A 26,039-nucleotide genomic window follows, 5' to 3' on the forward strand; every position below is an offset into this window, starting at 1 on the left:
ACACACACACACACACACACACACACACACACACACACACACACACACACACACACACACACACACACACACACACTACATGTCTGCACTTCTCCAGTAGCATCACAGTACAGAGTAAAGCACGAGTGGTTCCCCTGGAGCAGGTAGAAATATGTTTCTTTTACTTCAACCTTTCTTTATACTCGTCTCTCATAAGTGTTCAGGTGGGTTTTGATAACTTGTGACTTTAAAAAGGTATGTTTTTTTTATACTAATCAAACCATTCAGCAGCCTGTAGGGTGCTATATGGAAGCATCTGCCTTTGTTTATGTTTCTCTGTTCATTTAATAAAAGTCTTAATACCTAATTTGGTGCTTCTCTCACTGTCTGGCTGAGGTAGGAAGTCTTCTCCTTCCTCCTGACTGTTCACCACTTCACACCGCAGGTCCTGACTCTGAGAGAGCTCGAGAAACCCAAACTGAGAGGCTCCCTCTGAAACACAAACACACAGATGTCACTACACTTAACAACACGTGCAGTCATATTTCATTCTACGCTGGACGTCGTGGATGTTATTCTTCCTTCACATGTCAGAAGAGCTCCTACCCTCAGACTGAATGCAGTGTGTGGTAGAGTCAGCTCCGGAGTCCATATCGGCGTCCTCTGGTGCACACCTGAAGGCACAGGAACCAGAGGGAACACACTGTATCACTGTCTAACCCTGAGAATAATCAGTCAGTCACAGTGTCTGGACCTCACATACTTTTTCTTGTTCAGAGGAGGGTAAATGTTCAGAACTTGACTTTCCTCCTGGAATCCAGAACTGGGGTCGGCCGCCATGAGAATGCCTGAATTAAGAAAACAGGGTTGTTGTTGTTTTGTTTTACACACACACACACACATCTTGTATCCACATCGTCAGAAAAGCACGGACCAGGTTCAGCTTGGTTGGTACTCTGGGAGCTCTGTGATTGGCTGTCAGTCTGAGAGTATCGGCTTCCCAGCGGGGAGGAGATGAGTTCCTGGAGGAGGAAAAATCTTTACTAGTTTAACAACGTATAAAAAACTGTGAGAACCAGAAATACTTTATCAAACCCCTTGGGGGCAGTTTGCCATTTCTAAAAAAATAAATCAAAACAAAGGAATGATAAGAAAAATAGAAATAGGAAATAAGTATGTAAAAACATGTACATTATACTGCAATTTACAACAACATCATTCATTCATCTTCAACCGCTTGTCCCTGTCGGGGTCGCGGGGGGCTGGAGCCGATCCCAGCTGACATCGGGCGTGAGGCGGGGTCCACCCTGGACAGGACGCCAGTCTATCACAGGACACATAGAGACGAACAGAGACAGACAACCATTCACACCTACGGGTGATTTAGAGTCATCAATGAACCCAACACCTGCACGTCTTTGGACTGTGGGAGGAAACCGGAGAACCCGGAGAAAACCCACGCAGACACGGGGACAACATGCAAACTCCACACAGAAGGGCCCCAGGGGCCTTCTTACTGTGAGGCGACAGTGCTGACCACTACACCAGCGTGTAGCCCTTATAACAACATATAGAAAGAAATATGTAAATATATAGATATATATATATATAACAATAGAGCTGCAATCATTAGTTGTCTATTATTAAATAAATCGCCAAATTATCTGATTTATTAATGTGAGTATTTTCTGTAGTTTGACAGTGAATTGAATAATATTTGAGGACGTGGGTTTTCTCCGGGTTCTCCGGTTTCCTCCCACAGTCCAAAGACGTGCAGGTGTTCGGTTCATTGATGACTCTAAATCACCCGTAGGTGTGAATGGTTGTCTGTCCCTGTTCGTCTCTATGTGTCCTGTGATAGACTGGCGTCCTGTCCAGGGTGGACCCCGCCTCACGCCCAATGTCAGCTGGGATCGGCTCCAGCCCCCCGCGACCCCGACCCCGGGATTAGCAGTTGAAGATGAATGAATGAATGAATGAATGAATGATCTTGGGCTTTGGGATCCCCATTATCTGGCTTTTATAGATCAAAAACCAAATCCATTAATGGAGACAATGATCGACGGTTTAATCAACGATGAAAATCATCATTAGTTGCAGCCCTTTTAACATCAGTGTATAAAACAATCAAATGATAACATCTATCAAGAAATTCATACTTTTAAATCAACACATAAGGAAGGATTGCAACTGCAAAGCTGACTAACGTTGTCATAAGATACGGTTCCCTTTATTGTACCGGTCAGCCAAAAGAGGAAAAGCTCAGATTTAGAAGTGGTGACGAGCAGCAAAGTTTTTTTTTTTCTCACGACCACACACACACACACTTACACACACTCTCACATGCAGCCGGACCAGCTATCAAAACAAACGAGAAAGACACTCGGATAACAACACGCACTGTTCAGGACGCCACTACTGCACTTAATCTTTGCGTAGAATACATTTGTCTGCTGCTATGTGAAGGTTCTGAATACTGAGTACATTTCCTTTCAACTATCAAATTCGGTTTGGAAAGGGTTTTATATTTCAACCTGTCTGCTCCTGAACAGCAGGAGGACAAAGGTCTAAAGTTCAGTGATGAAGCGAGGACAGTCTCAGAGAGTCAGACATCCGACCATCTGGGCTGAGCACTGTCACCTCGGGACACTGTGTGGAGATTTGCACGTTGCATCTTCCTCGTGTTTGCATGTATTTACACAGGCAGCTGACTATCAAAGTTCCAGTCCACTAACACTAACAGGGGCTGTTTACGTCTTCTATTTAAGTCCGATTTGGCAGCAGGATTTGCACTTGTATTGGTGTATTTAAAAGGCAGTGATATCAATACTTCTACCTCAATAAAGGTAGTGTACCCAGAGCTCTAACTAAACACGGAGAGGCAGTGTTCAGTGTTTATGCTCCACATGTCTGGAACAAACTTCCAGAAATCTGCAGGTCTGCTGCAACTCTCAGCTCTTTCAAATCAAGACTGGAGACTTTTCTGTTTACCTGCCTTTCAGTAAACAGAATAATGTATTAACTGCTTATACTGCACTGTAACTTCTAGTCCTTTCATATTCTTGGTGTTATTGGATTTGCTTGTCTTTATTTTTATTTCATTCAAGTTCCAAGTTTCATTCACGGATAACCCCTTGAGATGGACAGTCATCTTGTTTCCGAAGGGGTCCGATAGAACACACAATACAAGACATAAGAGTTACAACAACACACACAACATAAATTAACGTCACTTCGACCAACCCAGACCTAGTTCTAGTGCTGGACTGGTGCTGGAGACGGTTCACTATTGGTTCGACTCGGGAACCTTCTCAGAACCCGGTTTTCCACAGGCTCGAGAGCCCAGAGAGAGCCACGTCATTACGTCACTGTATACGTCTGAGGGTTTCCTCAGACATGCTAACGCCTACTTTAATCACAACAACAACAACAACAACAGGACTAGCAACAACAACGCTGGACTACAACACATTTGTGCTGCTCTTCCTGAATACAATGGATGATTTAGTTTGAGAAGAAATTTAATTATCTGACATGTTTTGATTCTTATCAACACTGAATGTAAGATGTTAATGTTAGCCTTTGTTGAAGCTAAAGTGGCTAACGTTAGCTAGTCTTACCTAGCACAAACTACCTACATGTGATCACACTGCAGTTAAAATGAATGATCCACTGATTCATGTCTTTACAGGCAACGTCAGAATCAGATGACTGCAGCTGGAGCTGTGTTCCATGAAAACTGCCGTTACAACAGACATGATATATGTTTGTTGCTTTGTTGTTGTTGTTTTGTTTGGATTTTCTGAAAGGAACTGTGTATTATTATTGTCCATAGCTGTGAATAAACATATTTTTTAATCTTAACTGAGTTTCTCTGTTGATTAAGCAAACTAAAGAAGACCTTTCTCTTTAGAGAAGTTGTTAATTTTGACAAAAAAACAACAACAATAAAATACACAAATTCTGAAATCACAAACATTTTTTAAAGCGTGCAAGAAGTGGTGCCGTTCTAGACCGGCAAGGGGTTGGTGCTGCTCTGGAACCAGTTGTCCTGGCCAGGAGTCGGTTCTGAGGCTGTCGAAACAGGAAGAACCGGTTCAAGATTGGGCACCGACTCTGAACCGGACCTCAAATGTCTTGGCTGGAAAGGGGAAATAATAGAGGCTCTCATCAACCCACCTGTCCACACACCCATCCCAAAACCCCTCCATCCACACGTGCTGCGGTTTATAACAATCGCCAATTGACCTGTCATATCCAACAATAACAAAAGCCATGTGCTACATCCTAATGTTGATGCAGAATGCAACATGACACACACACACACACACACACACACACACACACACACACACACACACACACACACACACACACACACACACACACACACACACACACACACACACACACACATGCACACACACACACACACACACACACACACACACACTATGCCACCTACCAAATAAAGACACACATGTTCAACACCACTACATGACATAGCAAGACCCTGTTGCACTATGCGACACAATAACACACACGTGCAATGGCCGTGCATACACAATAGTAACACACAGAGCAAGATGATAAAGGAGCAGGAGGAGACACTAGTAACAGGTTACATGGTTTTATAAGGAAGGGCAAAGGTGTATTTTTGAATAGAGGAAATGAGCTAATAAATCTTATGGCACTGTGCAGAGTGATCCGGTCAGGAGGAGCCTTTCTCCCCATTTCTTTGTTGGTTCTTGGAATGAAAGAAAGGGATCGGGTGGTGATGAGGGTGTGTATGGTAATAGGTATTGTTTTAAATAAATGAGAAGGGTAGTTGAGATACATTTACATTTTTGTATCTAAATGGATTTCTATATCTTCATGTCTTTCCAATTATTTTTATGTTTATGCAAAGCCCTTTGAATAACCTTGTTGTGGAAATGTGCTGTATACATTAACATGCCTTGATTACTCCCCCCCTGCTCAACAACAACGCCATATAATCAGTTATTTCATGCAATACATAGCGCTGCAGCAGAGACTATTAAGTAGCATTTGGTTGTTAGTAACCAGGTAAAAAAAGCAGCTTGCAGCTCACCAGAACCGGGCTGCGGGAGGTGGGCTGCAGGCTGGACAGGCGCCGGGCCAGCAGAGCTCGGTAGCTGCTCTCGGATCGTCCTCCAGGGCGACGCTGTCCGGCTGGAGTCCTCCACGATCAGACACGGGTTCTCGGGCTGAGGCAGGCTGGAGTCCAGTTCACTTCCGCCGGGCTCCATGAGGTCAGGCCGAGGACAGGAGAAGGGGCTGGTGTAGTCAGCCAGGCAGCAGCAAGACAAGGGAACCGGGCAGCGGCAGCAGCAGCAGCAGCGAACAACAAAGGCAAAGATGTGAGTCTCATCTGAAGCTACACCGGTGCTAGCATGTTAGCATGTTAGCTCGCCCAACAACAGAGCTCGTGCTGCCCGCTGAAGCGTCACTCTGCTCCGCAGACACAACACTCGACACCACGGGACCTTTGTAGCGTAACTGATTAAATTAACAACGTTAGCAAAAGTGTTATTTAACATATTTATTTAATCAGCTACGAGTTATTTTATCGGAAGCCATGAAACAACGTTCATACGTGAATACACACCCACTTCAGCTCGGCTCCTCTGCTCGCGGCAAAACTTGCCAGGAGCGATTTCATTGGTCAATGTGCGCGACGACGTCACATGAGACTGATGACGCGTTTTAAGGTTGTACGATTCGTGTTACTATGGTAACTACCGATGTAATTTTTTTTATTTAATGTGTTTTAGATAAATAAAGTTAATTAGAAAATAAATACTAATGTAAATGATTACTTTTTATTTATTTTAATCCTTTCTTCTTTTTGTCTTCAGTAAAGAATTTTAATTGTGACGTTTTTTTCGTGAAAGTTTGGATTTTAATGTTTTATTCGATGACTCAAGTTTGTTTTTTAAAAAATTGTATTAGTAATTTTTAAATTATTACTTTTAAATTTATTTTACTCTTCTCTTTCTTGTTGTCTTCAGTAAAGATATTAAATTGTGACGTTTTTTTCGTGAAAGTTTGATTTCATTGGTCGTTGTGCGCGACGACGTCACATGAGAATGATGACGTGTTTTAAGGTTGTAGGATTCGTGTTACTATGGTAACTACCGATGTAATTTTTTTTTATTTAATGTTGTATTAGATAAATAAAGTTAATTAGAAAATAAATACTAATGTTAATGATTACTTTTTATTTATTTTACTCTTCTCTTCTTGTTGTCTTCAGTAAAGAAGAATTATTTTTTCCTGAAAGTTTGTATTTTAATGTTTTATTCGATGACTAAAGTTTGTTTTTAAAAAAATATTATTATTCATTTTTAAATTATTACTTTTTTATTTATTTTACTCTTTTCTTTCTTGTTGTCTTCGGTAAAGATATGTAATTGTGACGTTTTCTCCTGAAAGTTTGTATTTTAATGTTTTATTCATTAAATAAAGATTGTTTTTTAAAAAATGTATTTGTATTAATTTTTAAATTATTACTTTTTTATTTATTTTACTATTTTCTTTACTATTGTTGTCTTCAGACCAGATGCATTATTCTCAAGATTTTTCTCTATAAGTTGTCATTTTAATATTGTATTAAATAAATAGTTTGTTTAAAAAAAAAGCAATATATATATATGTACATTTATTATTAGTAGTATTATTCCTTTTTTATTTATTTTACTCCTCTCTTGTTCTCTCTAAAACAAATGTATTATTATATTATATATATAATATGTTATTATTATTATTATTATTATAATACCCAGATTGTTAAAAGAAAATAAATGTATTTTTATTATTATTTCAATAGTACTTTTTTATTTTACTCTTCTCTTGCTTGTTGGCTTCGGTCAGTTTTGTATTATTGTGGATTTTCTTCCTGTATTATTTTAATATTGTATTAAATAAATAAAGTGTGTTTGTAGCCTAATGTACAGTCTGTAATCCTGTTCTCACATTGCCTCTTGTCCTTTTGCATCAAACACCCTTTTAACTATTGATATTTTCTTCTAATCGTAATTATAAGGTTGCTTCAAGGTTCTGCGTGATGTATAACTGGAGTTTCACTCCCATAAATCACGTGGGAAAGAGTAAATCTGGGGCACTGCGTCCCACAGTGGGAGCTCAGAGACCTTCAGAGGTCCTTGAGGAGCTTTCATGGACTCCAGCAAAACGAGATATAGGTTAACTTTCACATCCATTTCCCTCAGCGAAGTCTCACTGAGTCTGACTACGTGTTGGATTTCACAGATTTCTTTCTCCCTGCTGTGTTTCCCACTCCTCCTGCACAGACCCAGCTATCATTTCATATTTAAATCAGCACTAAGGCTCATTTTACAAAAACATCTCCACAGAAGGGAAACCTGGAACACGCTCTGACTGCATGGGGGTTTGAGGTGTTTAGGGGAGACCGGGGTGGGTTGTCACACTTGACTTTTTATGTCTCACATCTTACAATAGTCCTTCGGGAAGCAAGGGTTGAAATGGGAGTTATCTTTCATCCTTATAACTTAGGGTGCACTCACACTGTCCATCCCTACCATGCATGTACCAAGACTAGTTCGTTTGACCAGTGTGAGTGCAACCGTACCGCGTCTAGGAGCGGCACGCTTGCCGACCACGGTCCGTTTGGGAGAGGTGGGCTTTTGTAAAGCACGTTTGCACATGTACGAGCACGAGCGTGCGCACGTGTACGAGCACGAGGCCTACGGCGGTTCTGAGGTCATTTCCTGTGCGCCTGTTGGGACGCAGAAAAAAGAAGGAGGGACCATGCGCGGACATTTAAAACAATGGCGGTGAAAGGTTCACGTTGGTGTGATGCGGAGGTGGAGTGTTTACTGCAGATTTGGTCGATGAAAAGATTCAAAAACAGTCGACAAGACGCACAAAAACTCTGAGGTCTATGGAAAGATTTGGAAACAAAGCCACGCATCGCCATGACGTCATCAATGCGTGTGACGTGTTACGGCGTGATGACGTATAGGCAGCAAGAAGCAGGATTGTAAAAAACCTAGCTTTTTTTAGAGCCATTAGTTTAATAACAATTAATTATGAATAAAACATCGGACACGTGTGATAACCAGCCCCACTTGACGTGTTGACAAAGCTTTACGCTAGTGGCTGCGTGTCTTTAGCTATAGAGGCTGAAAAGTAGACTGAAAAATGAAAGCTATTCATTCATTCATTCATTCATCTTCAACCTCTTGTCCCTGTCGGGGTCGGGGGGGGCTGGAGCCGATCCCAGCTGACATCGGGCGTGAGGCGGGGTCCACCCTGGACAGGACACCAGTCTATCACAGGGCAATGAAAGCTATTACGTTCCTCTTTTTAATAAGTGTTTGAGTAAAAACATGCTGAATTACTTTGACCCATAAAAATGACAACATTTCTCTTTGACGTTTTTTGTGTCGTCCACAAAATGGCCAGATAAAAATGAGCATGACATCACGCTAAATGCTTGGTATCGACATGACGAAACAGCGCCCTCTAGTTTGTCTGTAAAAGGCCGTGACAACCAACCCCGGTCTCCCCTTATGGTCGTGCATCGGGGCCACAAACACTGAACGACCAGTTTAGAGCATGTTAATTCTCTAATCTCCCTTCACACTTTACAAATAACACAAAGTGTGAGTGTGTCGAGGTCACAACAGATAGAAATCTCCATCAGCAGCTGTGAGTGTGACGGCGTCGATGCTCAAAGAGATTAAACAGGCACAGGCTCGACGAGAGGGATTTTGCATGCGAGTGCGACGCTCACAGTTCTGCAGATTAACGGGCAGCCTTTCAAATATTAACATCACTTTGTCATAATCATTTGACAGCCTCAGTTTCCATGGAAACACCACATTTCCTGTAACACCGCAGCCCGTGCAAATGCAGATCACAGAGGTATTGGCGGAGAAAGTATAAAGCAGCAGCAATCGTTTGTCTGTTTGAGGCAGCGGGGGGGGGGGGGGGGGGGTGAGTTGCTACACAGAAGGAAAAAAGGAATGAAAGCCTGGTTGAAGTAAAGTCACGCTGACACTCTGCCGGGGTCGTCTCCTCACCTCACAACCGTCTTCTGCAAGAGTGGAGACCTCGAATGAGAGCGCAAATGCTCTTAAATCACCAGGAAACCTACATTTTCGAAGGGCACGTTATGTATCAGATGATATCCTGTGAGAATCAGAGCCGCACAAATGACACAAGATCAAACAGACGGACTTAAACTTCCAGTAGAAACATCACAGGGACCCCTTAGAGCATGGGTGTCAGACTGATCCAGTAAAGGGTCGTGTGGCTGCAGGTTTTCATTCCAACCAAGCAAGAACACACCTGACTCGACTTACTCCATCACCTGAACTGTCTTCACACAGTTGACTTGTTGGACCAGGTGTGTTTTTGATTGGTTGGAATGAAAACCTGCATCCACACGACCCTTTACTGGATCACTTTGACACCCATGCTTTAGAGAGTTTGCATTTTCTGCACATTACAGATCTGCACAAAGGCTGCCGGTCGGATCATTGGTGTCCCGCTCCCCTCACTCCTAGACATATAAGGAACCCGCCTCACCCGCAAAGCACCCAGCATTGTGTGTGACCCCAGCCGCCCCTCACGCAACCTCTTCAGCCTCCTGCCATCTGGGAGAAGGTACACACGCCTCCAAGCCTCAACCACCAGACTGGCAACAGCTTCACCCACCACCACCAGGCTGTAAGAGGGCTCAACACCCTCCCCTCCCCTCTGCCCCCAAGACCTCTGGACTCACTTTTCACTCCATCAGTTCCTTTGATTGCTGTTTCAGTTGTATGTAGATGATATATTGTGCAGTATGTCCATTGCATTGCACATTTTCATCTCCTGTTTTCTTTGCACCATTCATTTTTGGGTGTTTTCCTATTCCTCTTGCACTATTTACATTTAGAAATGATTCATTTATCGTATATATATATATATATATTGTACTATTGCACCGTGGGTCTGAGTCAAACGTATGCTCGATTCCTCTGTGTGTCTGGCACATACTGCAGAATTGGCAACAAAGCTGACTTTGATTTCCCACAGAGGCTCATCTCTTTGTTTCAAGCCCATGAGGTTTTTTTCCCTCTGCTCCAAGTCACCTGAAGGTGTTTCCTGCCTGCAGACAGCAGCGGCGGCAGCAGCAGCCAGTGGGCCTGACTGACCACAGATCTGCTTTACAGGAAAGTGGCAACAGCATGCAAGGATATAAGTGACCAGCATCCCAATATGAGAGGTGGAGACATCCTGACTGGCAACAACGCCATGCCTGATCCTGCTAAAACGGCATCACACGCAGCTCGCACCTCTCTCTTTTCGTGACATTGACACACACACACAAAAGGATGAGGACATATCATTTCCAGTGCCCCAGTTGGATGCTGCTGTTGGTGGGCATCAGCCTCCTGCAGCCGACCTTATACCGGCGGCCTGGCACCGCGGAGTTGTGCGTAACGTCGTCATTTCTGCAGGTCGGGCTGCCACACACATTAAGAAATGCGCAGCCACTGCCCCAAAAATGTCTAATCTTAGCCACCTCTGCTGGAGCTGATAATACACTGATACACACACACACACACACGCACACACACACTGGGAGCATTTCATCATCATCATCATGTTATTTTCACCACACAAAGAGACAAATGCAACACTTTACCTTAGAAACCAAACGCGTCTTGTCCGGGTCTTCTCCTGGTTCTGTTCACTGGCGCGTCGGTTGCGATAATAACGCGTCCGACATCGCTCACTCCTCGCTCGCCTCTGTTGTTGCTCAGACTCGGGGTGTGGAGTACACACGCATGGCACGTAAAGATGCTAAGGCATTTCTGAATGTAGATGCCATGCTCATTTCCTCCCGGAGTCGCACACGCAGCTCATGCACATGGATGGGGGTCTGGATTTGTCGGGTTTAGATGCGCACGGATGGGGATGAAGTGTTGTTTTTTTTTTGTCTATTTCAGAATAACTTTTTTAATAAAGACCAGAATTTGTTTTTCTTTCTGTGTCTAAATGTGGTAGAATAGAGTAGAGTATGTTCAGTGGCTACATTTGACATGGATCACTCATTTTTTGGCAAATCCATGAATATATTTTATGACTAATGTCAATTTAAATCTATTGTTGCAGAGACAGAGAGGACTTTGCAGATGTATAATTATGACACCACTCTATTTATTGTATTGAAACATTGAGATGAAAGTAATGTTTTTAATGCAGATGAGGGACAGGACTTTAAAAAGTGTTTTGTTTTCATGGGTGCTCACTTTAAAAGTTCACTTGTAGTTTTGTAAAATGTGATGAAATGAAAGTTAGTTTTCTTATCCAAACAAAAAGTGTTGGTCTGCTCATTTTATTTTATGTAATTTTCTACAAGCAATGGTTCTGATCATTGCATGAAGTCAGTGAGACATGCACTAAGTTTCTTCAGTAAATTAGTGCAACACAAAGGGATTTAAAATGCATTTGTCTGCGTCATTTACTCTCTTTATGTCTTATGTAAAATAACTCTGTAATCTTGTATTTAAATATTTATTCAGCGTCTCATCTTGATTTCATAGTTTGAGATTATTAATCAGTAAGTGGGTCTTTGGGTTGCAAACACTGGAGGTTTCTGAGGAAAACAGAAAAATCTGCCCTTGCATCTCCCCTTCCTCGCAGCAGAGGCCAGTAGACACTCTGTGGTGTCTGAGACTGGAGTGCTGACTCACTCCCGCTAACACACCGTCCTGAGGAGGGTTTGATAGGGAGAAGAGCCAAAGTAGACCCCACAGTGATCCATCACCGCCGCGGGAGGTGTCACATGCCCACCAGCAGCACCAGCAGCACCAGCAGCACCAGCAGAACCAGCAGAACCACTACAACCTTTGTACAGGAACCAGGAACAGAGCCAGAATCTTAACATGCTGCCATTTTCACTCCTAATGCAATCTGAATATACAACAGTCCTGCAATCAGCCAGTGAATGTTCTCATGTGTCCAGGTCGTCGTTATCCTTTAAAGCAATTTCAGTCCAAAGCAACTGGACTTGGTTATTTGTCCAGGAAGACGTTTCACCTCTCATCCAAGAGGCTTCATCAGTTCATGTACGCATCTGACCAGGCTGGGACTGGACCAGGACCAGGACCAGGCTGGGACTGGAGCAGGACCAGGACCAGGCTGGGACTGGTCCTGCAATCAGTCCTCCGTCATGAAGGTTATAAAGCCAGTTAGTGTTTTAGAGAGACTTTTGTTCAACTGTAGGATCATTTAGAACAGGGGGGGTTCCCAAACGTTCCCCAACGTTGCCTCAGCCAGACAGCACGAACACAAGTGCAGGTCGAGGTTCACGTGAAGAGAGAGAGAAAGGGTCGAGGACACCGTGTGGCACACAGCATCAGAGCTGAACACACCAGGGTAGCAAAAGAAGAAATTCAAATGAACTCACATATCATAGCATCGTTAGGCATTTTACTCCGTTGATTGGTGACCCTAACTTTGGGAAAGACTAATTTAGGAGAATTCCAAACCAATATAATCACATCTGGCCTCTGCCGTTTGCAGATGACGTGGTCCTGACGGCGTCGTCGGTCAGTGACTCACTGGATCGGTTGCAACGGCTGGGATGAGGATCAGCACCTCTAAATCTGAGGCCTTGGCTCTCAGCAGGAAACCGGTGGTTTGGCCTAGTCCCGGGAATGAGTCCTTCCCCGAGTGAAGGAGTTCAAGTACCTCAGGATCATGTTCACGAGTGAGGGGATGATGGAGCGTGAGTTTGGCCAGTTTGGCCGTCACTTTTAGAAACGAAAAGAGAGCTGAGCCGGAAGGGTAAGCTCTCAATCTACTGGCCAATCTTCGTTCCATACCCTCACCTGTGGTCATGAAAGCTGGGTCAGGACCCAAAGAACCAGGTCGCGGGTACAAGCGTCTGAAATGTGTTTCCTCAGGAGGGGGGCTGGAGTCTCCCTTAGAGAGAGGGGGAGAAGTTCAGCATCCGTGAGGAACTCAGAGTAGAGCCGCTGCTCCTTTGCGTTGAAAGGAGCCAGTTGAGGTGGTTCAGGATCATCTAGTAAGGATGAACCCTGGGCGCCTCCCTAGGGAGGTGTTCCAGGCACGTCCAGCTGGGAGGAGGCCTCGGGGAAGACCCAGGACCAGGTGAAGAGATTAGATCTCCACCCTGACCTGGGAACGCCTCAGGATCCCCCAGTTAGAGCTGGTTAATGTGGCCCGGGAAAGGGAAGTTTGGGGTCCCCTGCTGAAGCTGCTGCCCCCAGGACCCGACCCCGATAAGCGGGTGAAGATGAGTGAGTGATAATCACATTAAAAGAACACAGATATCTCTAAACCTAATCTCTAAATGTTACAAAGATAGAGGGACAGAAAGTAAAAGTACTGCAATCATCAAGTGGACTAAAAAAGATGAAATGCAACAAAAGGCTCAATTAAGAAATCCTGCTGAATCAATTACCCAATGAGGACTGAGCAGCTGTTCTGGGTTGTTTTGTCTTTGTGCATTTGGACTCTGATGAAGACACAGCAGTGTTGAAACGTCTGTTTGCACAATAAAAAGGCTGAAAATCAATCAGTGTGCTCCAGTCTCCGGGCGCTTTCTGTCTTTGAGCGGAGAGGCACCTGATCCAGCTGCATGCTGCTGGAGGATGCACACGACAACCCCATTTATGTTGTTCATAATTCAACTCGGAGTAGAGCCGCTGCTCCTTTGCGTTGAAAGGAGCCAGTTGAGGTGGTTCAGGATCATCTGGTAAGGATGAACCCTGGGCGCCTCCCTAGGGAGGTGTTCCAGGCACGTCCAGCTGGGAGGAGGCCTCGGGGAAGACCCAGGACCAGGTGGAGAGATTAGATCTCCACACTGGCCTGGGAACGCCTCAAAATCCCCCAGTTAGAGCTGGTTAATGTCGCCCGGGAAAGGGTAGTTTGGGGTCCCCTGCTAGAGCTACTAGCCCGGTGACCCAACCCCGGATAAGAGGTTGAAGATGAGATGAGATGAGATATGGTTCCTTCTGTAGCTGTAAATATATAAAAAGAATCCAAAAACATTATTTCAATAAAGAAAATGAAAAAAGCTAAATACACTCCTAAAACAGCTGCTCACTGTAGATTTGAATCACACAAACAGGAGGAAACGGTGCATTTGTTGGGGACTATTTTCAGCCGTGCATTAATCCACATTTCAGTAATGTGTTTTAATAGTTTTGGGACAACAATGGAGCTCTACAGGGGCTGGAAGCACATCTACTCTTCACCCTCATAGAGAAATTCTGTTCATACGCCCCACACACCGTGGCTGACAAAAAAGGCACTGACCGTGAATCGACTCGTAGCTCTGCATCAGCTGCTTCAGAGCCAGATGACAGACGACCAAAAACGCTAACGTGTCTGAGTGTCTGACGTCCGGTCGTGAGCAGTCGGTCACTCCTCGCTCCCCCGTGCACGGCAGAAGACGAGGCACTGCGTGACAAATGGGGTCAGATACAAGCTCAAATCATTCAGTGTATGCCAGGCTTTAGGTTTGTGATGTAACCCTGACCATCTGAATCCAGGATTTAGAGGTTGTCATTGGTTCACTGCAGCTTCAAGGCAGAAACGCTCAGCACTGGTGTTGACTGCTCATTTCACTCATGATGTCTTGTAGCAGATACAAAACAAACAAACACCATTTCACTAACAAGACCCCACCGTTGTACGATATTGGAGAAGTTTAATTGGAATAGCCGGGGATTGCAAGAAGGTGGGGAGAGGGTGCGTTAGGTGGGATGAAGAGAGGGGTCGAGGGAATGATGAGAGGGTCGATCGCCGGGGATGAAGGCCGTGGGTCGATCGTCGGGGATGAATGGTGTGAAGTGGGTTGAGGAGTGTATGATGTCACACCTGCCCGGGGAGCGTGGCTCAGAGTGGAGTTACGCCTTGATGTGTGCTGCTTCATCAACCCCCGGGAAAACTGAGACGAACCAGAGAGAGTGCGTAAGACACAGAGATATATATATGGTCGCACAGGTCGTTGAGTTCATGAGACACGGGTGTTGCGTTAATGGGACACAGGTTGTTTAGATGAGAAGCGTGAGTGGTGGAATTAGTGAGGGGAGAGGGGTACGGTCTTGTTCCTGAACCTCAGTGAAATTAACTACATGTAAACATTTCACTGGAGGGGGTTCTTTAACGATAAGATGTAGAATATCACCAAACGTATACTTTAATTATCATTCAATGTATAATACTAATAGTTTTCAACGTGTTGCCAGTACGATGTCGACTTGCAGCCCTTTTTGTTGCAGAATGAGCTCATTCAAATGTCTCATGAAGCCTAAAATAACGTTGTTTTCTACGCTGACTGTGAGCCTTTGTTGTCAGCGTCGCTCCGTGCACAGCTGAAGCCTTGTTTTGCTCACGACAGGAACAAAGACGTGTCAGTTTAGTAACCAAAGCACATTGCCTGGTACTCGCAGTGACACTGATATAAATAGATCCTTTATGTGCCACGGACTTCTTGTTTCCAGCCCCTACTTTTGTCTGGCAGAGTTCAGGAGCATAAGAGATACTGCAGGTGGCATCGGTTGCACAAACAGAATATTATTTGCTGTTAGAGCTCACTACAGTTTTATACACATAGGTTTATGAATGTTTTCACACGTTTGAGAAGTTAATTCTGTGTATTTTCAATCATTGCGTCTGAAAAATGAGTTCCTAATTCACAGGACCTGATGCTGTCTTCCTCCTCTTCAGTCACAGTGACAAACAGGCTTCAGCAGTGTGGTACAAAAAACATGATTAACATAAATTCTCATGTCCCTCTTTTCCTCTTGTCCAATAATATGCTGTGACATCAAATAGCCACATAACCAGCGATCCAATCAAACGCGCGACGTCCCAAAGAGCCACACCCACCAGTCCTCCCAGCTCATCCTGCACTGTCATGGTGCTTGTGCCGGATGCAGTTGTCATGGAGATGGAAAAGTGCTCAGCGTCCACGGGTGGCACTGTTACCATGGAAATCCCCACGGCAGCCTCAGCGGAGCGAGCAGAGCCGGAGTGTGTTCAGCAGCACCATGGACAGCACCGAGCAGGACCCGCGCCTCAGCACAGAATCTACCGCATGCTGATTGTGATCGGAGAGATTTCCAGCAGCCATCACCTCGACGACGCCAGGAAACAGATCACACAAGGTAAGAGGGGCAGAGGAGCGCTCAGCAGACGTGGTGCAGTGAGCAGAGACACTCACCGCAGCTGAAAACATCTGGTTGTCCTGAGAACCTGCTCATAAACTCAAACGTTATCACATCTATTTCAAACAAACATGGTGAGTTATAGGGTTTTTTTACGTTGCGGTCACGTTCAATTTCTCCAAACCGTCTTCAGATAGCTGATTTTCTTTATTTAGGTGCAGACACAACCTGCAGTCCATCATTCAGTTTATGTAAAATGTGGAAAATGGGAAATATTGTGAACAAAGGACCTGCGTTTTTCAAGCTTTACTTAAATACAGAGTACAAATACCCCAGTCTGAAACCCCTCCAGAGCAGGTGAAAGTCCTGATTTCAAAACGTTCCTTAAGCAAAAGGAAAGTATTTGCAACATTAAGTGAAAGTCCTCTTCAGTTTGATAATAATTAGTTAGTTCATTGTTTATTATTACTGATTAAAAACATGTAAGCAGCATTTCAATGTTGTTGTGTGACAACGTGGAGACACTTCTTGGTACTTTAAACACTACTGGGTAGTTCAATAGTAAAATACTGCAGCATATATTTCATAAGATCAACATGTGTTTGGCATATTAGATAAGATAAGATAAGACTTTATTGTCTGTTACACAAGGGTTACAGAACATTTTCTTAGACAAGGCTCCAATCACAAGAAACGTTCACACAGACATATAAGGACAAGACACGGGGTGCTGAGGTATCAGCTGTGGTCGTCATTGTGTGTCGTTCAGTATGGTTGTTGCAGAAGGGATGAAGGGTTTCCTGTAAATGTTCTTCCGGGCCAGTGGTACATTGAAACGCCTGCCTGATGGTAGTAGCCGGATGGAGTGATGGAGGGGGCGAGAGTGGTCCTCTGTGATCAGGTTGGGCTTTCCTGATCACTTAAATCTTAATTTAAAAAGTAACTACACCTGTCAAATTAAAGCAATGCTGTGGTTAGCACTGTAGCCTCACAGTGAGAGGGTTCCTGGTTTGAATCCCGTCTGGGGCCCTTCTGTGTGGAGTTTGCATGTTGTCCCCGTGTCTGCGTGGGTTTTCTCCGGGTTCTCCGGTTTCCTCCCACAGTCCAAAGACGTGCAGGTGTTCGGTTCATTGATGACTCTAAATCACCCGTAGGTGTGAATGGTTGTCTGTCTCTGTTCGTCTCTATGTGTCCTGCGATAGACCGGCGTAAAAGTACCTTAAAGATGTACTTAAAGTCGCAGTCGGCAACATTTGTTTGATCATATTCACTGAAGCCGACACTCCGACGCTCCAATAGAACAACATAAATCATCTGGTACACGCACCTAGAGCCTGTTGTTTGTTTTGGAAAAATCCACCGCGCCGTATCATCCAGTCCACTCAGCGCAGTTCACAGTTCGCGCACACGCCACAGATTCCCCCTCCCCCATCGACAATATCACAGGCACACGCCTCAAGCTAACATACGCTAAACGACGTTGGCAGCTGCTATCTATGAGTAAAATAGCCAGCCTACCTCTGTGTAGCGCAGGGGTGGGCAATTCCTGTCCTGGAGGGCCACTGTCCTGCATGTTTGAGGTTTCTCTCTGCTCCAACACACCTGAATCTAATGATTTGCTCGTTATCAAGCAGCTGATGCTCGTCACAGTTTGATCATTGTTAGACTCAGATGTGTTAGTGTAGGGAGGAACCTAAAACATGCAGGACAGTGGCTCTCCAGGACCGGAATTGCCCACCCCTGGTGTAGCGTGTACTCCATGCTGTTTATCAATGAGAGAAGACACAGGCGCGTTCACAGGAATCTGGTGCACGTGCACTTACGAGCATTCGATGGGAGGGAGCGGTGGAGCTCGGCGGTAGAGGGGGAGGGGCGTGAGAGTTGGAAACATTCAAAATGTGACTGAATCAACTCGATCGGCTAGATTTGTTATCTTTTAAGATCAAAAAGCTATTGCTGTATGAACACAGACTGTCATCAACATGTCCTTACCCTATCCGCTCTTTAAGTCGCGATGTAACGCACTTTCAAAGTACCATTTCCTGGTCCAAGCATTGTATTTCTAAAACGTCGTAGCGCTGCGTTCCCTGTTGTTTGAACAGATCTGAGTAAAATAAAAACACAATTGTCCTTTTACCGCCTTCTTATGGATGAAAAGGTGTCTCCGAAGAAGGAAGTGGTCGTAAAACGTTGTTGTTGTTTGTTTTGTTCGATGGAGCGGTTTAACAAAAAATGCAGATTAACAAAAAAATCGGCATCCTAAGCAGCCTTGTCGGTGTCTGCTGCAGAATGAAGTGAGCGTTCCTCCCGTTTGGTCGTTCTACGACAGGCGTCAGTGTCAGAGTAGAAAACCTTTAACCAGCTAAACTCACAAACTTACAGGTCTCCGAGAACTATTCCATGGGCGTCCCCAGACCCCACTTTTTCTCCTGATGAATGAAACACTTATCAGATTTGTCTTGTGGGACAGTAAGCAAAGTAACTGTGAAGTCTTTTAGGGGCGTCACCACGACACCGGGATGTTGACGCACAACTTAACACAGACTAAACAGAGAAAATGCAGTGTTTGTTGTGTGTGTAGGGACTCTTCTCATGCTGCTGCAGAGGTTTGCTGTTATTTTCAGCAGAATTAGTGGTTAAAAAAGACCTTTGAATGCCTTCACTGTACTGCCCCGAGCTAATCACTGTTAGCCACGTCCGGCTGTTAGCGACTCTACCGCATTTCTCCATTAATTGTCTCAATGGCTTATTTGATGTAATGATTTGCGGAACAAACCATGGGATGATTTTGCCCTGGAATTTCACTTAAACTTAGGTCGCACTCCCACTGTCCATCCGTACCGTGCCCAAACAGGTTTCACGGCTAAAGTCTAGTTCGTTTGACCAGTGTGAGTGCAACCGTACCCTAGCTGCGGCACGGTTGCCGGCCACGGCCCGTTTGGGAGAGGTGGGCTTTAGTAAAGCGTGTTTGCACGTGTACGAGCACGAGGCCTACAGCGGTTCTGAGGTCATTTCCTGTGCGCCTGTTGGGACATAGAAAAAAGAAGGAGGGACCATGCGCGGACATTTCAAACAATGGCGGTGAAAGGTTCACGTTGGTGTGATGCGGAGGTGGAGTGTTTACTGCAGATTTGGTCGATAAAAAGATTCAAAAACAGTCGACAAGACGCACAAAAACTCAGAGGTCTACGGAAAGATCTGGAAACAAAGCCACACATCGCCATGACGTCATCAATGCGTGTGACGTGTTACGGCGTGATGACGTATAGGCAGCAAGAAGCATTCTCCGAGGCCCAGGTAGTGTGAGTACAAACGGGCCTGGTGGGGGGGACAAGGACCCTAAAGCACGGGGCACGGGACGGACGGACAGTGGGAGTGCGCTCTTACTTGAATTAATGTACAGTCTTTAATCAGTTAGAAAGGTTCTCCACTTGGAGTTTAAACAGACGAGTGTCACTTTCAGGCCACAGTTGTGCGTCAGTAGAATCTGTGAAGACAAAGGAGCTGTCAGAGCGTCAGGTTGTGCGTCATGTGCAGTATCTTCCTCCATGGATGAACACTAATCATGCTGTTCTGTTTCTAACAGGTTTGCGGTCTTGGAACGTCGATCTGACCGTCTGCGACCTGAACAAGGAGCTGCAGCTGTTCGAGACCAGACACACCGCTCAGTTCTCTTCACAGGTCAAAGGTCAGTCTGCGTAGAAACTTACTGTCCTGTATTTTGCAGAATGTAGTCGTTTGTGTGACCATAAGTGTCTCTTTTTGCTGCTTGACTCTGAATTCTGATGATGGAGTCAAGTCGGAGGTATTTAATGTGCGTTGCTACCGATCTGCCCATCATCTCATCGCCCGTGGCTGTTCCCATGCAGCTGGTCTGCCGCTGTGAGTGCAGAGAGACACTCAGATTGCTTTCAGTCTGAGATTGACATCGACACTTCCTCTATTCTCTGCGTCTCCTTTGTCCTATTTCTCCACACACGCGCAAGGCGGTTCCCTGGGAGCGAGGGATCCGATGCAGCCTGTATTGATCAGGCTCTCGTATGCAGACTGCATGTCAGAGTGGGAATCAATACGGGCTGAATGTGAACACTATCTGCAAGGGGGAATATCAGATCAGGCCCCGCGTAGTGAATGCAACCAGTGTTAATGTGGATCTTTCCGGGATGTTACCGCCGTGACCGTGACTGCCTTACTGTAGTATTCACAAAGAAAGCGCTTGTGTCACCCACATTCATGATAAGTGTCGAGCATCTACTGCATCTTAGTGGGGTCAAACAAACAGCTCAGAAGACGAGATGCATTGTCTGAATACATGGTGTTCGCTGAGGAAGGATTTTAAAAAAGCAGTTCGATCTTGGTGCACTTCTATCCTCCCACACAGGTGGTGTAGTGTTATATAAAGAGCAGAAGTGGACGAGTTTGTTTGCATCAGTGCTGTGAAGATGTGTGTAATATACAAGTGTCAAACGTGGACGTATGAGATACAGATTCAAATGTTAAAGAATGGTAAAGATTGAGTCTGAATATCTTGATTTACAGTCCATAGTACGGTTGAAGCTCCAAATACACTGGATCCTACATTTCCCATAATGCAACAAATAGCAGGATTTTGTTTCTCCCTCCCTTTCCAGGCTGTTCTCAGTCTTTGTTCATAATTAAATGAAGAGTAATGCTCCATTTCGTTTGTAAATAACTCTTATAATCCTGAACGGGCTGTTCTCATTAACTGTTCATGCATTATGAAAAGTAACGCGCTGTAATTGGACCTTTCATATAAGGTCAGATGTCCGTCTTTTGGGGTTTGCAAGGTATCTGATTCTTTTTAGACGGACCCGGCTCTGCATCATTTCACATTACGTCATTGTCTACTGATCCACTCAGGATGCAGCGCCTCCTCTGGATCGCACATCTCTGTCTGCACCACACACACACCGGCATGTTTTCCCCCGTGATCAGTGCTTTTCAGTTGGAATATTTCACAGTTTTATCACCTTCCTACCACCTGTCAACTGTAGCAGCCATGACAGTCTTTTCAGTCATTTTGAGTCTGGCTGTGTTCAAGCTTTCCTGGCAGCAGCCGCGTGAATAAATCAACATTTCCCATTAATCGTGTTTTTCTGTTAAATGACAATTATCGCAGGCATTGTTATCCTTTTCTTCTGTCTCACCTTTGTCACATATTCATCCTGTTCCTCGCCTCCCTCTCTGTCAGCGCGCTCTTTATTCCTTTATCCCTGCTTATCTCTCGCCCTGCTGTCTTTCCTCTCCCTCCTGATGTGATGATTTTGCGGAAGCACAGAGAAAAGTGGCTCAGCGCTGCTGGAGACTCAGTGATACGGAGATGAGATGGTTTGCAGGAAGCATGGTCTGGGCTCCAGGCTGAGCACACATACTGAAAGGCACAGGGACGTGCACGGACATTTTGAGTGGCTGCTGCTCTAAACTGAAAAAAGGGGCAAACTCTATTACAGACATAGCAACAAGGTGACGGAGCATGCATCCAAGAGGAAGCTGCAGGAACCTATGAAGGGTTAAGGTTGGGGTTAGGTTAAAAGACAGGGTTTAAGGTTGGATCTTGTTATTTATAAGGTGACGAGACCCTAGCGGAAGAAAACCACATATTAGTGCATTTAAAGAGGCTGTTATCCAGCTAATAAAGTAACAACAATAACAATGTCTGAGCCGTAAATAACATTAAACATGTAACCTGGTTAATGTTGGCTTTCTGCAGCAGCGTGGTTTCTCAAACATCATATAAACTAGAGGTGTGGCATCTGTCATTAGAGCGGGAGATTACAGTTTATAATGGTTTTACATGCGTTCATTTGCATTACAAAGACATTCCAGATGTAAAGTGTTGCTGTGACGGCAGTGTGGCAGACCGGGAAGAATAATCTTTACTCGTGGGACGTTTTGCATCTAACTAATTCAATCTCTTTTTTGCAGTTTTTAAAGCCTTTATTAGAAAGGACAGACAGGAAATGGGGTGATAGAGGGAGGGGGAGACATGCAGCAAAGGACCGCTGGTCAGAGTTGAACCCGCGGGCGCTGACTCGAGGACCTTCAGCCTCTTTACATGAGGCGACTGCTCTAACCACTCATCCACCGGCTGCCTAATCTAGTCTTAAATCAGAGTAAGGCAGGAATATACAATGAGTTAAACAGGCCAGTTTATATAAAGTACAATTTATATTAAAATTTAAAAAGACACAGGTGAAAGCAAAAACTAAAAAACCCTACGGCTCTTCAGGGAGCATCGTTATATGTCCGAAACACACTTAGAATTCAAAACTAAAGACGTGATTAGGCTTTAAATCTGATTTCTGACCTGCTGTAGAAGGTTAATGTTATAATAATCACATGATTGTCGCGCAAAGAGACGGCACAAACGGTGTCACGTGTGTGATGCTTTGATGATCACAGTCGAGCACCACGCAAATGCTACTGATGCTATTGATTACTCTCTCCCTTTGTCTTTGATTGCTGTTCACTCCGCCTCACTGATCACACTCACACACACACACACACACACACACACACACACACACACACACACACACACACACACACACACACACACACACACACACACACACACACACACACACACACACACACACACACACACACGCACACACACGCGCACACACACACATCTCACTTCTTGAATAACGTCACTGCAGTAAACTATGCGGATAAACACAGAGATGGAAGCATCGCAGGAACATACAGAGATGTGTGCAGCAGCCTGAGCAAACACAGTGTGTCCCTCAGCACCACCGACAGACAGACACACACACACACACACACACACACACACACACACACACACACACACACACACACACACACACACACAGCTACAGGATTGTATTTCAGTAATTTGCAGGATGTGTCTAGACTCTAGACAGTCTGTGGATGCTGCAGACAAGCACAACCTGTCCACATTTCCCCACCTAAGTCATTAAATATGATGTAAGAGATTGTCCATGCATTGCAGTTTTCCAGAAAGTTGCATTACAGCACGTTATAGAGTCCGCTCTGCACGGGTGGTTGTCCCTTCAGTTATTATATCAGAGGAAGTATTATCATGTCATAATAACTATTATCTCCAACTAATTCCCATCTATGCTGTGTTTTCATACCAGCACTGGGAAAACTAGTGCATACTTAATCTTTGATGACTGATAAACTGCATGACAGAGGTATCCGTGCACCTCGACGTCTCTGTGGAGACATGAAATTCTTACAGCCACGTTAACGGCGCTGTGAAGAGTGGGATGTTCATTGGCACAATGGTGCCGTACAGTAAGTGCTAACATTAGCATGCTAACATGCCCACACTGGCAATGCTGACATCCTGATGTTAAGAATATTAATTGTATCTATTTTTCACTTAGTTTCAAACTTAATTAGATGACTAACTCCCTTCAGATGCATAATCTCGTTTCAGTGTATTCTCATCAACAGGTTCTTATTATAACTTATGAAACGTAACGTTCTATGTAACTCTGTGAAACGCCATGCAACCACATCCAGACCTACTGCGTTAGTAAACAAACTAGAAAAATAAACAACAATAATAAAAAAATAACATTATGTGAAAGTACTGAGTCTACCGGTAAACTGAAAATGATGATAAATGCAGTCAATCAAATATAATGTATAAGGTATTTAACCTCGCACAAGGCCGATGATGTCACTGGAACCCTTTGTGCTCCAAGTGCCAACGACCGTCGTTAGAGTGACAGTCGTTGGTGGAAGTTGGTTTGGACTTTGTTGTCGCCAAAGCAATTTCAGTCCAAAACAACTGGACTGGTTATTTGTTTGTGAAGACGTTTCACCTCTCATCCAAGAGGTTTCATCAGTTCATGTACGCATCTGACCAGGCTGGGACTGGACCAGGACCAGGACCAGGACCAGGCTGGGACTGGACCAGGACCAGGACCAGGACCAGGCTGGGACTGGACCAGGACCAGGACCAGGACCAGGACCAGGCTGGGACTGGACCAGGACCAGGACCAGGACCAGGACCAGGCTAGGATTGGTCCAACTAACTTGTGTGGAGATCCAGGTATTTAACCTCTCACAAGGCCGATGATGTCGAAACCTACTTCTCACCAACGCCCGTCGTTAGAGTGACAGTCATTGGTGGAAAGTAGTTCTGGACTTCGTCAGTGCTCTATTGAGTCTTAACGAGAGTCGTTGGAGTCACAGGAGGACGTTTGTGAACAGTTGTTCTTTTAAGTTAGATTGTTGAATCTCCTGGGAAGCGATGAAAGGGCAGCTTTTTAAATTGTAAATCCCTTCCCAGGAGATTCAAGGTTAAATACCTGGATCTCCACACATGCTAGTTGGTCCAGTCCCAGCCTGGTTCTGGTCCTGGTCCTGGTCCTGGTCCCAGTCCCAGCCTGGTCAGATGTGTACATGAACTGATGAAGCCTCTTGGATGAGAGGTGAAACGTCTTCCAAGACAAATAACCAAGTCCAGTTGCTTTGGACTGAAATCGCCTTGGGGATAAAATGTTTACCATGTTTTCCATCAGCTGAGAATTTTTTGATTAGCACTAAAGAAACGTGATCATCTGAGGTGGATGAGAATGTGTTAATCTGCATCAACTCACTGTATGACGACTATTTACGGTAATATTTCAGGCTCTCCGGTGTCGCCAGCGGATATCCGGACTTCCTCTTCTGAACAGTGATCATTGTTTAGGGTCCGATTAGTAACTTGAGACGTGACAAAGGGAGTTGGAGTTGACAGGCTGTGACTCTATGAGACAGGTATCTGCAAATAAATGCAGATAAATAATAATAAAGCTAATGAAAAGCTGATTTATCACCAGACATAGCCGATGCGTTCGGCCTCTTTTTCTACCTGATTGCATAACTGGTAAATACTATTCCTATTGCAAACAGAGACAGAACCACATCTGCTACCCAAATCTTGTATATATAAATACAAATACATAAGTTTATTTTTTTATTTAAAGGCTCAGTAATTTCCCAAATGAGCTGGAAATAGCACATTTGTCGGGGACTATTTTCAGAGGCGGATTGATGCAAATTCGGTACTCTTGTGTTTGTTCAACAATGGAGCTCCAGGGCAAGGAGAAAGACCCGCTCAGCTGCGTTGACTTGTGTGTACGGCACAGTTTTCCCAGCTCCCCTACGTTTCTCAAATGAGGCTTTCTGGGGCGATCGTGTCTCTCTCATTGGTTTCTGTATTATGCCTGACTGGATCTCATTAAGCCCACACAGGTCAGCTGGTGGAGGAAGAGGTGGGATGAGACAACAAACAAAGGTCACGTTGGACAATTGATCCAGGCAGTAAAAACCTCTCTTCAGAAAAGGGTGCACCCACCAATCGAAGGTCAGTCCTTTTGAACCGTCCTCGGCTCCTTTCATGCTCCGAAAGGTTTAGAGATTCGCGCCTGCTTCATATTTACTTTTCGGGAAAACCTCTCACAGGTCCCACGAGGCGTTTGCATGATTGACTTGCCATCCTTTAATATACGGCTCCGCCTCGTCTGTGTCTAGAATACTAATGCGGGCAGAGGAGTGCACAGTCATCATGGCTGACAGGCTCAGGCACAGAGAAAACCCACACCACCACGAAAGCAGGATGCGATCAAATAATCACACGAAAGGTCAGTGGTTTATAAAAGGTTTAGGAATAATCTCTTCTCCGTAGATCTTCAAATGTAAAGAGCTGAAGCTGTCAAGCTCATCCGCGGAGAAACAGATTCATACGCAGGACAGAAATCTTTATCATCAGTTACACTAAAAGAATTATGGAATAACTTTAATGCCACAGGGACATTTTTTCATTAACACATCACTGGAGAGAGAAATGTGTGC

General features: G+C 44.7%; 2 protein-coding genes across 2 annotated transcripts in view; one reads left to right on the top strand and one right to left on the bottom strand.

Annotated features, from left to right (window-relative positions):
* Window positions 1-10,726, bottom strand: part of tp53bp1 (tumor protein p53 binding protein, 1) — a 33,835-nt gene extending 23,109 nt beyond the window's left edge. The window contains 8 exon segments of the mRNA XM_083915538.1: window positions 343-471; window positions 586-653; window positions 743-827; window positions 914-1,001; window positions 5,072-5,142; window positions 5,145-5,177; window positions 5,180-5,277; window positions 10,679-10,726. Coding sequence (XP_083771664.1) covers window positions 343-471; window positions 586-653; window positions 743-827; window positions 914-1,001; window positions 5,072-5,142; window positions 5,145-5,177; window positions 5,180-5,249 — 544 coding nt within the window. The 5' untranslated portion in view covers window positions 5,250-5,277; window positions 10,679-10,726.
* A 5,202-nt stretch (window positions 10,727-15,928) lies between these two features.
* The window catches only part of map1aa (microtubule-associated protein 1Aa), a gene marked incomplete at its 5' end in the record, with an annotated part of 53,521 nt that continues 43,410 nt past the window's right edge, over window positions 15,929-26,039 (top strand). Inside the window, 2 exons of the mRNA XM_083940103.1 lie at window positions 15,929-16,178; window positions 19,765-19,866. Of these exons, the coding sequence (XP_083796229.1) occupies window positions 15,929-16,178; window positions 19,765-19,866 (352 nt within the window). The remainder of the gene's footprint in view (window positions 16,179-19,764; window positions 19,867-26,039) is intronic.

This window comes from Echiichthys vipera (assembly GCF_963691815.1).
Source record: "Echiichthys vipera genome assembly, chromosome: 1".
Taxonomy (NCBI): Eukaryota; Metazoa; Chordata; class Actinopteri; order Perciformes; family Trachinidae; genus Echiichthys; species Echiichthys vipera.